Source organism: Protopterus annectens, chromosome 14.part0 (genome assembly GCF_019279795.1).
Source record: "Protopterus annectens isolate FY-2018-M chromosome 14.part0, PAN1.0, whole genome shotgun sequence".
Taxonomy (NCBI): domain Eukaryota; kingdom Metazoa; phylum Chordata; order Ceratodontiformes; family Protopteridae; genus Protopterus; species Protopterus annectens.
In genome coordinates, this window is record NC_056748.1 from 709,477,989 (window position 1) to 709,491,220 (window position 13,232).

The 13,232-nt window shown below is 42.9% G+C and overlaps 1 protein-coding gene across 1 annotated transcript in view; it reads left to right on the forward strand.

The window, feature by feature from the left end:
* VAMP3 (vesicle associated membrane protein 3) overlaps positions 1-13,232 on the forward strand; it is a 594,205-nt gene that overhangs the window by 317,581 nt on the left and 263,392 nt on the right. Inside the window, exon 3 of the mRNA XM_044056443.1 lies at positions 10,160-10,318. Coding sequence (XP_043912378.1) covers positions 10,160-10,318 — 159 coding nt within the window. The remainder of the gene's footprint in view (positions 1-10,159; positions 10,319-13,232) is intronic.

Consider the following 13,232-nt stretch of genomic DNA (forward strand, 5'->3'; position numbering starts at 1 on the left):
GTGACGGACCTGCTCACCAGTGCGTGGAATGCCAGTAGCACTGGTCAGATCACGAGCCAACTGGTCCCATGCCTCTGCCCTGTACGCTCCCCATGAGACCTGGCCCTGCATGAGTTGGGCCTCGTGATGATGGACAAGGAGCCAGACCATGTATCTGGACTCCTCAACGCCCCAACGCTGTGCTCGAAAGCAACGTCCCTCACCTACTCCACTCATTCTGACTGCAGGTCTGTTCTACAATCGTTTCTGCTGTGTATTCCCGCCTATGGGGCTTATATATGCCTCTTTTCCCGCACATTTCTCTGATTGGCCGTTTTGGAATTGTATCTACTTCACTGAAACTGCTTTATCATGCTCCATTCTGGATTTTATCACATATATATGCTATTTCTGCATTTCTAGGTACTGCTGTCATGGCTTAGTGGTTTAGTACCTTGACTCTAGTGCATGGTATCCTGGGTTCAAATCTGGCAACTGATTTTTGATTTTCCTTACAGAACTGAGTTGAGGACCTGTCAATCAAACATGCCTAAAGCACTTTGCACTTAAAACCAGGTCTGCGCTCGTTTGCGCGGAGCTAACGCATGCGCACTGCCAGTTAGCTTGTCGGGGCGGCGCGCAAACGGTGTGCGCTGGGATAAATCTTAATTGGCTAGTCACACACATGTTCAGCTAAGCACAGCTAGTTGCAAACAGATGTTCTTCATACCACATTGCTGCAGTCCTAACACTTGGGTAGTCCGCTGTCCCAGTCGGCCCGAATACCAAAGTATATGGCTGACGTCGGTCAAGGCGCATTAGTCTGACGTCAGGACGTCAGGGTACAAATGCGCATGACTGACGTCATATCCTCAGTCTTTTTTGCCGCATGGTCCGATGCAGAAGCAGTTTTGCAAGTGCAGGTTGGCGTTCTGAGATTTTCCGAAGTCGGAGTTTCAGACCGAATCCAAGTTGGCTAAGTACCCCGTTGGGGATTATTTTGTTTTTCTTGCCTCAGTATTTTACCGGATGTCAGAAAAGTGAATAACTGTATTTCTTGTGGGAAACAGATACCTCATAGGGATTACCATACCTTGTGTATACCTTGCTTAGGGCCTGAGCACGACGTTGTTGGCTGTCGCTCTTGTGCTAGATTTAACAAACGCACTATAAAGAGAAGATTAGATTGTGCCAGGTTAGTTTTTGGGAAGCGGTGTAATTATAAAATGCCGTCGGATGCTCCGGCCCGCTTCACAAAAAGCGCAAAGACAAAACAGCAAAGCCTAGGCTGGAAGAACCGTCCGTCCCGGACGGCGGTTCTTTAGAGGGCTCGGTGGAGTCAGGGGTTCAGCCAGAAATTTCTTTGGAATCCCAGGGAGAGACTTTATTACTGCAAGATGTGACCTCTCAGGAGGTAGGCCAGGCGGAAGGGGCTTCTCAGGTAGCTGTTCTTCCCTCCCTGCCTAAGGTGGTTAGGCCCTCCCCTGCTGTTTCCAAGGCTTCTCCCAGGGGCAGGCCAGGTTTTGTTTCAGGAGTTACCCCTAGTTCTTCAGGGTCTGTACCTAAGAAGCATATGCTTAAGATGGCAGAAGATTTGATTACAATGATTAGAGGTTCTATGCCCCCTCCTGATAAGAGGCCTAGGGTGGAACCTGAGCTTGGGAGTTTTGAGCAGTGTTCGGATGCTTCTGAGTCTTGCTGAAGACTTGCAGGAGTATTCCCTTACTCTGATTCTGATGTAGATGATTCTACTCCTTCTGCTTCTCCTCCTGAGGATTTTTCATTTTCAGAGACTCTTCATTCCATGAGGGAGCATTTTAAATGGGAAGGTCAGGATTTCTCTGATTCCAGGAAAAGGCTTAGGGAATTTTTGTTTCTACCCCAGCATAGGCCTTTAGCTATACCTCCTGTTCTAGATGTGGTAGAGGATGTTTTGCAGAGGCTTCTCTGAACCCTGACTCTTTGCCTCCTGCTCCAGTTAAACCGGATAGATATTATAGGGTGCCTGAAGCTCATAAGTATCTTTTAAGAGTCCTAGGGCAGACCCAGAAACTGTTTCACAGGGGCCTAAAGGTGTTAAGGCTTCTGTTGTTAAAAATCCTGTTCCTCCAGATAAAGAGGCTAGGGCTTTGGAGAGATGGGGAAAGAAAGTGTATACTTCTTCCACTTTGGCCATGAGAGCTTTGAATTGCCAGTTTCACATGTTGAAATACCAAAATTATCTCCTTTCACAATTAAAGTCTAAGGTAGATGCTTTGGCGGAAGGTATTGAGTGTAAAGAGTTGCAGGATTTAGTTCATGTTTCTGAACAGGTGGGTAAGCATTCTTTGCAATGTGGTTTTGATGCTGTGCAGGCCTCTTCGAGGGTGGCTGCCACTGGTTCGTTCTTCAGGCACGCCTGGTTGAGGGATCAGAATTTAGCTGAGCATGTGAAAACAAGGATTTTAGATGCTCCTTTACAATCTGATGTGTTGTTTGGTTCGCCTGTGGAAGCAGTTCTAAAGAAAATGGAAGACAAGGCTAAGTCTATGCAGACTGTTAAAGATTTTTGCAGGTTCAGCCTCCAAGTTTAGTAGAAATTGGCCTACCAAGGGGTGGACATATCCTGCTTATGATTCCCAGTCTAGGGGTAGGTCTAGACGTGGTAGAGGCAGAGCTCAAGGTTCTTTTAGGCCTAGAACAGGAGTTCACCTGCTCAGTCTTCTGGTGAGGGCAGGGGTCAGTCCTTTCGTAAACAGACACAATGACCTGCCTTTTCAGCTGCCAGAATCTTCTCGTCTGGCAGCACCTTTGGGAGGAAGGTTGGCACTTTTCAAAGAAAACTGGAGTTTAATTACCCAAGACAGGTGGGTATTGGATATCATTCACCACGGTTACAGGTTTTATTTCCATACCTTGCCTCCTTTCAAAGGCATGCCAGACATTCCTCCTCAACAAAGGAAAGAGGCTCACAAGCAAATTTCTCTGTTGCTCCAAATAGGGGCCATTCAGCCGGTTCCTGTGCCAGAAAGGGGCCTAGGATTTTATTCTCGCCTGTTCCTAGTACCAAAAAAGGGGAACACGTGGAGACCAATTTTGGATCTGTCTATCCTCAACACTTATCTGGACATTCCCAAGTTCAAAATGTTGACGTTACAACAGCTTTTACCTCTGCTGGGCAAAGATCATTGGATGGTAACTTTGGATCTCAAGGAAGCTTACCTTCATGTTCCTATCAGACTAATTTGCAGGAAGTATCTGCGTTTGAGCTGGGAATTCTCATTATCAGTTCTCTGCATTGCCCTTTGGCTTATCTACTGCCCAGAGTATTCACAAAGGTTCTGGCTCCAGTGATAGCTTTCTTCAGGCTAAAAGGAATACAAATCTATCCTTATTTGGACGATTGCCTGATTCTGGCTCAACGAAGGGACGTGCTTCTTCAGCATTTGGAATATGTGATAGCAGTGCTAAGATGCCTAGGGTATTCTGTGAACGAAATAAAGTCCAGTCTAGTACCCTCTCAAGACATGTGCTTTCTGGGTGTGAGACTGAATACAGCAACCCAGATGGCCTTTTTAACCCCGGACAAACAAAAGAATCTTTCTCTTTACTTCCATCAACTATCTCATCAGTCCGGGCTGACTGCAAGGACAGTCCTTCAAGCCTTAGGGTTCATGGCATCTTGTATTCTGGTACTTCCCAATGCCAAACTACATATGAGGAAGCTACAATGGTATCTCAAAAATGTATGGACACAGCACTGCCAGGATTTGGACACTCATTCAAATAATACCTTGCATTCAAAAGGAATTTTTGTGGTGGGCTCAGGAATGTCACCTAAACAAGGGACTCTCTGTGACCCGGCCAGAGGCGAGTCAGATTCTAACGACAGATGCCTCAGACACAGCTTGGGGAGCTCATCTGAATGGAAAGTGGATACAAGACAAGTGGCCTGCCAGACTGCAGCATCTACATATCAACATGAAGGAGATGTTAGCAGTCCAGTTTGCATTACTGGCTTTCAAGGATTTACTTCTTCCAGGGCAGGTGTTGGTTCTAACAGACAACACAACTGTCATGTGGTACATCAACAAACAAGGGGGAACACATTCTTATCCTCTATGCAGGCAAGCAATGATTTTGTGGGAGACTGCGTTAAGCTTGCAGCTGAATCTTCAAGCAAGGTTTCTGCCAGGAGCACAGAACTCCTTAGCAGATGTGTTAAGCAGGCAAATCATGGATCCCCACGAGTGGAAACTGGATCTTCATGTATTTCAGACATTGACAGTGTCATGGAGAACTCCAGACATAGATCTGTTCGCTTCTCCACTAAACCACCAGCTGCCAAAGTTTTGCACCTAAAAGGTTTCATCACACAGCCTGGAAAGTGGATGCTCTTTCTTTCAGTTGGAAAAATCTTCATGTGTATGCCTTTCCACCTCTGCCTCTCCTCCCAAAGGTACTTCTAAAGGTCAGACAAGACAAGCCAAGGATGATTTTAATAGCTCCAGATTGGCCTCGGCAGCACTGGTACCCATTGCTGAGGAGTCTGGTAAGGAAGCCTCCATGGCCCTTACCTTTGATTCCACACCTATTGTCTCAGAAGGACGGCATCTGCTCAATGTCAAGCTTCACTCTCTTCATCTAACAGCTTGGCATATTCTGTTTTGAACCATAGCAGGTCTCAGCTTCCTCAACAAGTTTTGAATGTGATTATGGAAGCCAGAAGACCTAGTACAAGGAAAGTGTACGCAGGAAAATGGAAGAGATTTTTATTTTGGTGTGCAGCAAAGGATTTGGATGTTTCTGAGCCAAATTTGAGTGTGGCTCTTCAATATCTTACTGAGTTATTGGACAAAGGTTTGTCTTTCTCTTCCATTAAGATTCATGCTGCAGCAATTTCAGCTCACTATGATTGTGACCCACCATTGTTTTCTCATCCTTTGTTCAAGCAATTTCTTAGAGGGGCAAAGAATATAAGACCCCCACGAAGAGCTCCTACTCCTGCTTGGGACCTCAATTTTGTGTTGGAGAAACTCACTCTACAACATTTTGAGCCTGCAGCTACTGCTGAATTGAAATATTTGTCACGGAAGACTGCTTTTTTGTTAGCCATTACATCTGCAAGAAGGGTGTCTGAATTGCAGGCCCTTATGGCGGTTGAGCCTTTCCTGATTTTTCATAAGGATAGGGTATCTTTACGTACTAATCCTTCCTTTATGCCTAAAGTGGTTTCTAGTGTGGCTTTAAACCAAACTATTCATTTGCCTACCTTTTATGCAGATCCCCAAAATAAGGGGGAAAAGATTTTGCACACTTTAGATGTACACAGGCAGTTGCGTTATTATTTAAGCAGGACTAAGGATTTTAGGCAGTCTCAGCAGTTGTTTGTTTCTTTTGCTTTGAGTTCTCAGGGCAAGCCTGTGTCAAAACAAACTATTTCTAAGTGGATTGGGTTTTGCATTGCATTTTGTTATTCCCATCATGGCAAGGAGATTCCAGCTGGGATTAGGCCTCATTCCACTAGGGCTACTGCCACTTCAACAGCATTTCTAAGGGGGTGGCAACTAAGGATATTTTGGAGGCAGCTACTTGGAGTTCAGTGCATACTTTCTCTAAGCATTACCACCTTCCTCTCTACTCTAAATCTAGGGCTGGTTTTGCCACGGCTATTTTGCAGGGCGTGTTGTCAGCTCCTGCTTCCTTATGATTTGCCAGCCTCCCTTACCTCTGCTTTGGGATTCTACCCAAGTGTTAGGACTGCAGCAATGTGGTATGAAGAACATAGTACAGTTTTGTACCTACCATAAATGTAGATGTTCAAGATCCACATTGCTGCAGTCCAATTCCTCCCTCCTTCCCTCTGTGTTTAGGGGTGGTTGTGTGGGTGAGGTTATACTCTTGTAAATTTGTATATATTGTATATATATTTGGTGCAGGAGTGTGTGGTGTTTTTTGGTTTTAGCCTTATCTTTTTAGGGTCTTCTGACATCTGGGGCAAGAAAAGACTGAGGATATGACGTCGGTCATGCGCATTTGTACCCTGACGTCCTGACGTCAGACTAATGCGCCTTGACTGACGTCAGCCATATACTTTGGTATTCGGGCCGACTGGGACAGCGGACTACCCAAGTGTTTGGACTGCAGCAATGTGGATCTTCGAACATCTACATTTATGGTAGGTACAAAACTGTACTTTTCAGCCTATTAAACCGGTGCTTAGCAACGGGCATGCAGTTTGCAGCTTGTTAAACAGTACTCAGCTACAGGCAGTCTGTCTCACAACAGCTTAGCTATCAGTACATTTCTGACTATTTTTATTATTGTGTTACTTCAAAATATATGCTCCATTTCATTCCATTTTACAAAAGGGAATACTTTTACATGTGTACAATACTGTCAGGGGGCGTTTTAGTGCTTATTTACAAAAAAAAAAAAAAAAGGTTGTTGTGGGGGCTCGAACCCTGCCTGCCTACTCTTAGGCCAGCAACTCTACCGCTAAGGTATTACTTCTTGGCTTACTTTGCATATTTAGTTCTTATATCCTTTTCCACTGACTGCTAACTGCAATTGCGCTAGTAGCACACCGCTACACAAGCACACAGTAGCAAACATTTACGGGGTTTTAAAAAAAAAAAAAGGTTTTAATTTAATTTTATAACATCTCTTCACTTTATACACTGATGGTCAGTCGGGGCATGTGTTGTGTAGTGTGTTTATTCACATTTCCATGGCCTCTCTCGTGGCTGTTTACTTTCAGCCATTATAGTCTTCCGGGGGAGTGTCCGCTTGCAGGGCTTAGCCTACAGACACGCCCCCTACTCTCTTACACAGACCATGTAAGAGTTACTAGTGTGATTCAGCATGCCTCATGCACCTCATGCATATGCATGACATGCTGACATCACACCGTTTAACTGCAGCCTCCGTGTAAGAGTTATAACTCTTACACGGAGGCTTTGTGAATCTGGCCCATTGTTTTCATAAAGATAGGGCTACTTTATGAACCAGTCCTTCTTTTCTACCAAAAGTGACTTCTGAATCAAATATAAAGCAACCCATACATTTACTAATTTTCTTTCCTAAATTCTCAAAGTATACTACATGCTATGATGAGCAACGACCAAACTAATAAACAAATATAGACGAAAAGCCACCAGCTAGATGATAAATATCATTTAATAACGAACAAAAATTGTACAGCTAAAAACGTACTTCGAACAAACTTAAAAACGCCAAATAGAAACACCTAAGAACAAGAATATAATTAATATAATTATATTCTTGTTCTTAGGTGTTTCTATTTGGCGTTTTTAAGTTTGTTCGAAGTACGTTTTTAGCTGTACAAGTTTTGTTCGTTATTAAATGATATTTATCGTCTAGCTGCTGGCTTTTCGTCTATATACTACATGCTATATCTTTCAAATGTGCATACTCAACTATGTTTCTATTTACATAGAACAAAAGATTTCAGAAAAAACAACCTATTTGTCTCTCTCACCTAGTTGGATGGGTTTTTCAATTTCTAAAGTTACACTGGCCAAATGGATAACTAATTGCATTTCGTGGATATATTCCCAACAAGGTCTGTCCCTGCCAAAACTACCTAAGGCTTATTCAACCAGATCCATGGCTACCTCATCTGCTTTCTGGCCTAGAACTTCCATTGATGATATTTTGATATTTGCGCAGCAGCCACCTGGTCTGATACCAATACTTTTGACACTCATTACAAATTGGACATAATTTCCAGAAGCAGAGATGCCTTTGATTCAGCAGTTCTCTGGAAGCCCACCAAGATCTACGTAGCTGGAGACTCTTGTCCCCATATGTTGAGGAAAAATGGAAAGGACAACATCAAATGTTTAGAAGTTATATACTCACCATAAGTAGGCATCTATGTTGCCCATTTTCATGCTTAACTCCCCTCCCTCTGCCCCCCTTTCTATCATCTTTTGGAGTGACCTGATGGATTAATTTAATTATTTTTCTTTCTTTCTTTGGAACCTGTTCCAGATTTGAGCCCTGGTGTTATTTCTCTTCCTTTTTCTTATATTTAAGGACCTGTAAGGCAGTAAACTCAGTCTGAGGTATTGGAGGTGGACTAAGGCATTATGGTTACAGGGAAGAGCTCAGGAGTTGGATGCAAAGTCTGTAGAAAGCTGCAGAGTCGCATCCATAACCCATATGTTGAGGAAGAATGAAAATAGCACAGATCACTATTTATGGCAAGTCCTTCTTTCAGCTTTTCCCGGTTAGGGGTCACCACAGCAGAACTCTGGTCCGCTAATGATTGGCAGTGGATTTTTACAGTGCTGAGTTGCCAGACTGGTGCCCAACCTTCAAGGAAGGCACACCCATTCACGCACGCACCTGCCTGCATGTCTTTAGACGTCACTCGACCGTGGGGAGGACATGCAGACTCCACACACAAGCCGCTCCAGCTGAGAATCAAATGGGAGAACCTCTTGCTGTGAGGTGACAACGCTAACCACTGCGCCACTGGTAGTTGTGGGGAGTACATAACTTTAATATTTCTTTTGTGGATATTTGCAGACAACGCAGTGGTTCTGACTACTTGAACTGGCTGTGATACCTTTAAAGATCCATTCTTACCTTTTCCAGTGGCTTGTTATACCTCATTGGCTCCCCTTGTGAGAATTAGGACTTCACTTTGTACCAAATATCAGTCTTGTATGCAATTTTGGGGGGGGGGGGTCTGTAAGAGTAGCAGCAACACTCTTGGGTAGCGTATTGCTAATAAGGTTCATCAACCATTCTTAGGTTTGATTTCTTCAGTGCTTGTATATTATGTGACTTTGTAATTGCTGCTTCAAATAATTGCATGTACCTAACAAAATGAACAATTGCCAATATGGCTTAGGACCTTGTATCAAGCTGACAGGTATGTTTTGTTGCTTCACTATTTTTAAATTTGGTAAGTAAGCCTGCTAGGTACAAATGCCTTCTTTCAGGGTCAACCCAGGAGCAGTGCCTAACCAAGTGATTTTCATTAGGAAGATGGAGATTGATGGCGTCAAACCCAGGACTACACTGATGAAATTTATTAGCAGCTGCTTTAATCCACTGTGCTAAATTGCCAGTGGTCTGTTTCTCCTTTCTTAATTCTGTATGACTTCATTACTTTTGGCATAAGTCACATGTGTTATCTTCCTTGGGTGTTTATTTTATCTGATGCTGTAGAGTTGCCTGTGTTTACCTAAAATAAATACTTGATTTTGTTTTGTTTAAAATTTGTTGACTGGATTGTGCCTTTTTTTCTGGTCAGAGTTGAAGTACACAAACTCCTTTTAAGATCAGTACACCGTTTTGCATGTAGTTGTTCAACATTGGAGTGCAGCAAAAAAGTCACTTAGAATGCATGTGCATCCAATTGTTTAGAAATTCATTATAACAAAATAATGAAATGAAAGCTTGGTTGTGAGCTGCACCGATGAACACGGTGGATGTAGTTTGTTCAGAGTTCAGGGGTGGTTGCAAGTTACTTGCATAGGATAGATATGTAATGAAGAACATTTTTGAAGGATAGCTTGCATAGGCCAGATACGCATTTTGACAGTCTGTTCCAGAGGTTGAGCCTTTTGGTTAAGTATTTCCCTAACTCCAGCCATTTTGTCCTTGGGGAAGGGGTGATTAGAAGGGAAATTTTAGAATACCCATGGTCTGCTTGCACCAGTATACCATGGTAAAAGGATGAATTGATAAGAAGGCAACAAGTTTGGGGTAATGATTAAGCAGTCAAGCATGACAAAAAATTGATGGTAAAACGGCCCTTTTCTGAAAAGTTGTCTAATGTAGCTGGGTAAGCATGCCGTGGGGGCTTTTTTTTTGGTGCTCAAAAGTACAGGTTATGCTGTTTTGTTATAAAAGGATGAAAATCTATCAAGATGGGAGTGGCTTAAGGACAGGAAAAATGAATATGGGACTCAAGGTAGCTTTGGTTAATATTTGAAATACTTGTATATTTAAAACAAAGGGAAAATGTATTAGTTGCTTACTGTTTCTGAAAGGTATGAAATGCTCAAAAACTTCCTTAAATGCCTGTAGTTAATGAAAGTTTTCATGATTTAGAAAGAGATGTCATTGACTTGTGTTTAGCTTGTATCTGATGGGGCTGCATTGCAAGTTGTACTTTTTGAATTAGTGGTAATTTGTTCAATTTTTTGTTTTTTGACATCAGGTGATGGATATTATGAGAGTGAATGTTGACAAAGTATTGGAGAGGGATCAGAAACTTTCTGAACTGGATGATCGAGCTGATGCCCTACAAGCTGGAGCATCTCAGTTTGAAACTAGTGCTGCCAAATTAAAGAGGAAGTATTGGTGGAAAAATTGCAAGGTAAGTAGTTATAAAATAAATGAACAAATGACTTATTTCCTCAATGCAGAATATAGTTTAATCTCATTTAGTTCATTTCCATCATTGTATAATCGAAGCTGAAGTTCTGCACTGAAGTACTGAGTGCATTGGTAGTGATGTGGATGGTGTATGCAGAGACTGTACCTTTATATAATATATACACATAAGCTTCACTAATTTGTACTGTTTATCATGTCATGTTGAAAGTGGGATTGTCAGAGAGATGAAGAAAGTAGACAGGAGTATAGATGAGGTGCATGACAAAGAGAGAGGTGGCGAAGGCTAAGGATAAAGGCATATGAAGAGTTGTACGAAAGGTTGGACACTAAGGAGGGAGAAAAGGACCCATACCAATTGGCTAGACAGAGGGACCAAGCTAGGAAAGGTGCAGCAGATAAAGGTGATGAAGGATAATGAGGGAAACATACTCACAAGCGAGGAGAATGTGTTGAGCAGATGGAAAGAGTACTTTGAGGGGTTGATGAATGAAGAGAATGAGAGGGAGATAAGATTGGATGATGTGGGGATAGTGAATCATGAAGTACAATGGATTAGCAAGGAGGAGTAAGGATAGCTATGAAAAGGATGAAGAATGGAAAGGTTGTTGGTCCAGATGACATACCCATGGAAGCATGGAGGTGTTTAGGTGAAATGGCAGTGGCATTTTTAACCAGATTGTTTAATGAAATCTTGGAAAGTGAGAGGATGCCTGAGGAATGGAGAAAAAGTGTTTTGGTACTGATTTTTAAGAATAAGGATGATGTGCAGAGCTGTAGTAACTACAGAGGGATTAAAACTGATCAGTCACAGCATGCAGTTATGGGAAAGAGTAGTGGAAGCTAGGTTAAGAAGGGACATGATGATTAGTGATCAGCAGTATGGTTTTATGCTGGGAAAGAGCACTACAGATGTGATGTTTGCTCTGAGAGTGTTGATGGAGAAGTACAGAGAAGGTTAGAAGGAGTTGCATTGTGTTTTTGTAGACTTAGAGAAAGCATATGACAGGATGCCTAGAGAGGAGTTGTGGTATTGTATGAGGAAGTCAGGAGTGTCAGAGAAATATTTAAGAGTGGTACAGGATATGTACGAGGATAGTGTGACAGTGGTGAGGTCTGCTGTGGGAGTGATGGATGCGTTTAAGGTGGAGGTGGGGTTACATCAAGGATCAGCTCTGAGCTCTTTCTTATTTGCAATGGAGATGGACAGGTTGACAGACGAGATCAGACAGGAGTCCCCGTGGACTATAATGTTTGCAGATGACATTGTGATCTGTAGTGAGAGTAGGGAACAGGTGGAGGAGACCCTGGAGAGATGGAGAATATGCTCTAGAGAGAAGAGGAATGAAGGTCAGCAGGACTAAGACAGAATATGTGTGTGTGAATGAGAGGGAGGATAGAGGAATGGTGAGGATGCAAGGAGTAGAGGTGGCAAAGGTGGATGCGTTTAAATACTTGGGATCAATAGTTCAGCGTAACGGTGAGTGGGGAGGAGAGGTGAAGAAGAGAGTACAGGCAGGATGGATTGGGTGGAGAAGTGTCAGGAGTGATTGTGACAGACGAGTACCAGTAAGAGTGAAAGGGAAGGGCTACAAGAGGGTAGTGAGACCAGCTATGTTATATGGGTTGGAGACAGTGACATTGACAAAAAGGCAGGAGTTAGAGCTGGATGTGGCAGAGTTAAAGAAGTTAAGATTTGCACTGGGTGTGATGAGGGTGGACAGGATTAGGAATATTAGAGGGTCAGCCCAGGTTGGAAGGTTTGGAGACAAAGCCAGAGAGGCAAGATTACGTTGGTTTGGACATGTGCTGAGGTGGGATGCTGAGTATATTGGGGAAAAAGATACTAAGGATGAAGCTACCAGGTAACAGGAAAAGAGGAAGGCCTAAGATAAGGTTTATGGATGTGGTGAGAGAGTACATGCCGGTGGTTGGTGTGACAGAGCAAGATGCAGAGGACAGGAAAAAATGGAAACAGATGATCAGCTGTGGCGACCCCTAACAGGAACAGCCGAAAGAAGATGATGATAATGTTTATCATGTCACGTTACACAGATGATGTAGATGTGTCAGGGTGAAAAAGTACTGGAAACTTTTGAATACAGGGTTGCCACTGTATTTGTGTAGCCATTGTAAAATACTGTTTCATAGGTGAATACTAGGCTAACTGCCCTGAAGGGCCATTTTAAGCCTAACCAATAACCTGAGCTTAGAATCAAACCCTGTATCTTGTCTGTGAGATGAAAACCTTAACCATTATGCCAGACCCACCACCCATTTCTGTATGATTTTAGTGTGATCAGCCTGATGAAGAGCAGTGTATCTGTGCGACACATTGACTTCAGAGTTATGACGTAGGTACTTGAGGGATGGTAGGGGAAGAGTTTGAGTAGTTAGCCTTTTCTCCTTTTTTGGTAGAGTATTAAGATTGTGTTTGCCACTGGAAGGTTACCTACCCCTGTAGTAGTAGCAGGTTTTGGGCAGTACAGAAAAAATAGGATGTGATGTTGTCCTATCTCACCTTCATTCTATACTGGTTGGGTTCGGAACCGATCCTCTGTTCCGACTCAGCCTTATGCAAAAGCTCGAGGTCGTCTAGTAGCTCATGGCTTATACCCTATCCCATGATGCTCTAGGAAACTCCCCAGATCTCATTTGCTGCTAAACAAGATTGAGTGCAGCTAAGTGAAACCTTTCTATTTATTTCTCTCCTTTTAGAAGTAGTTTGTTAGTTATATAGTTAGTTGACTTTTAGCAGTTTTTGGTGTGTTCGCTGCTTTTGTTTTTGGCTTTTGGCTGTCGTTTATCCTCCAGGACTTTTCTGCCCTATCCTGACTTAAGTCGTTTTTAGTTAGAGGACTTTTTATTTCTTGTCAAGCTCATTTTATTAGAGCTGT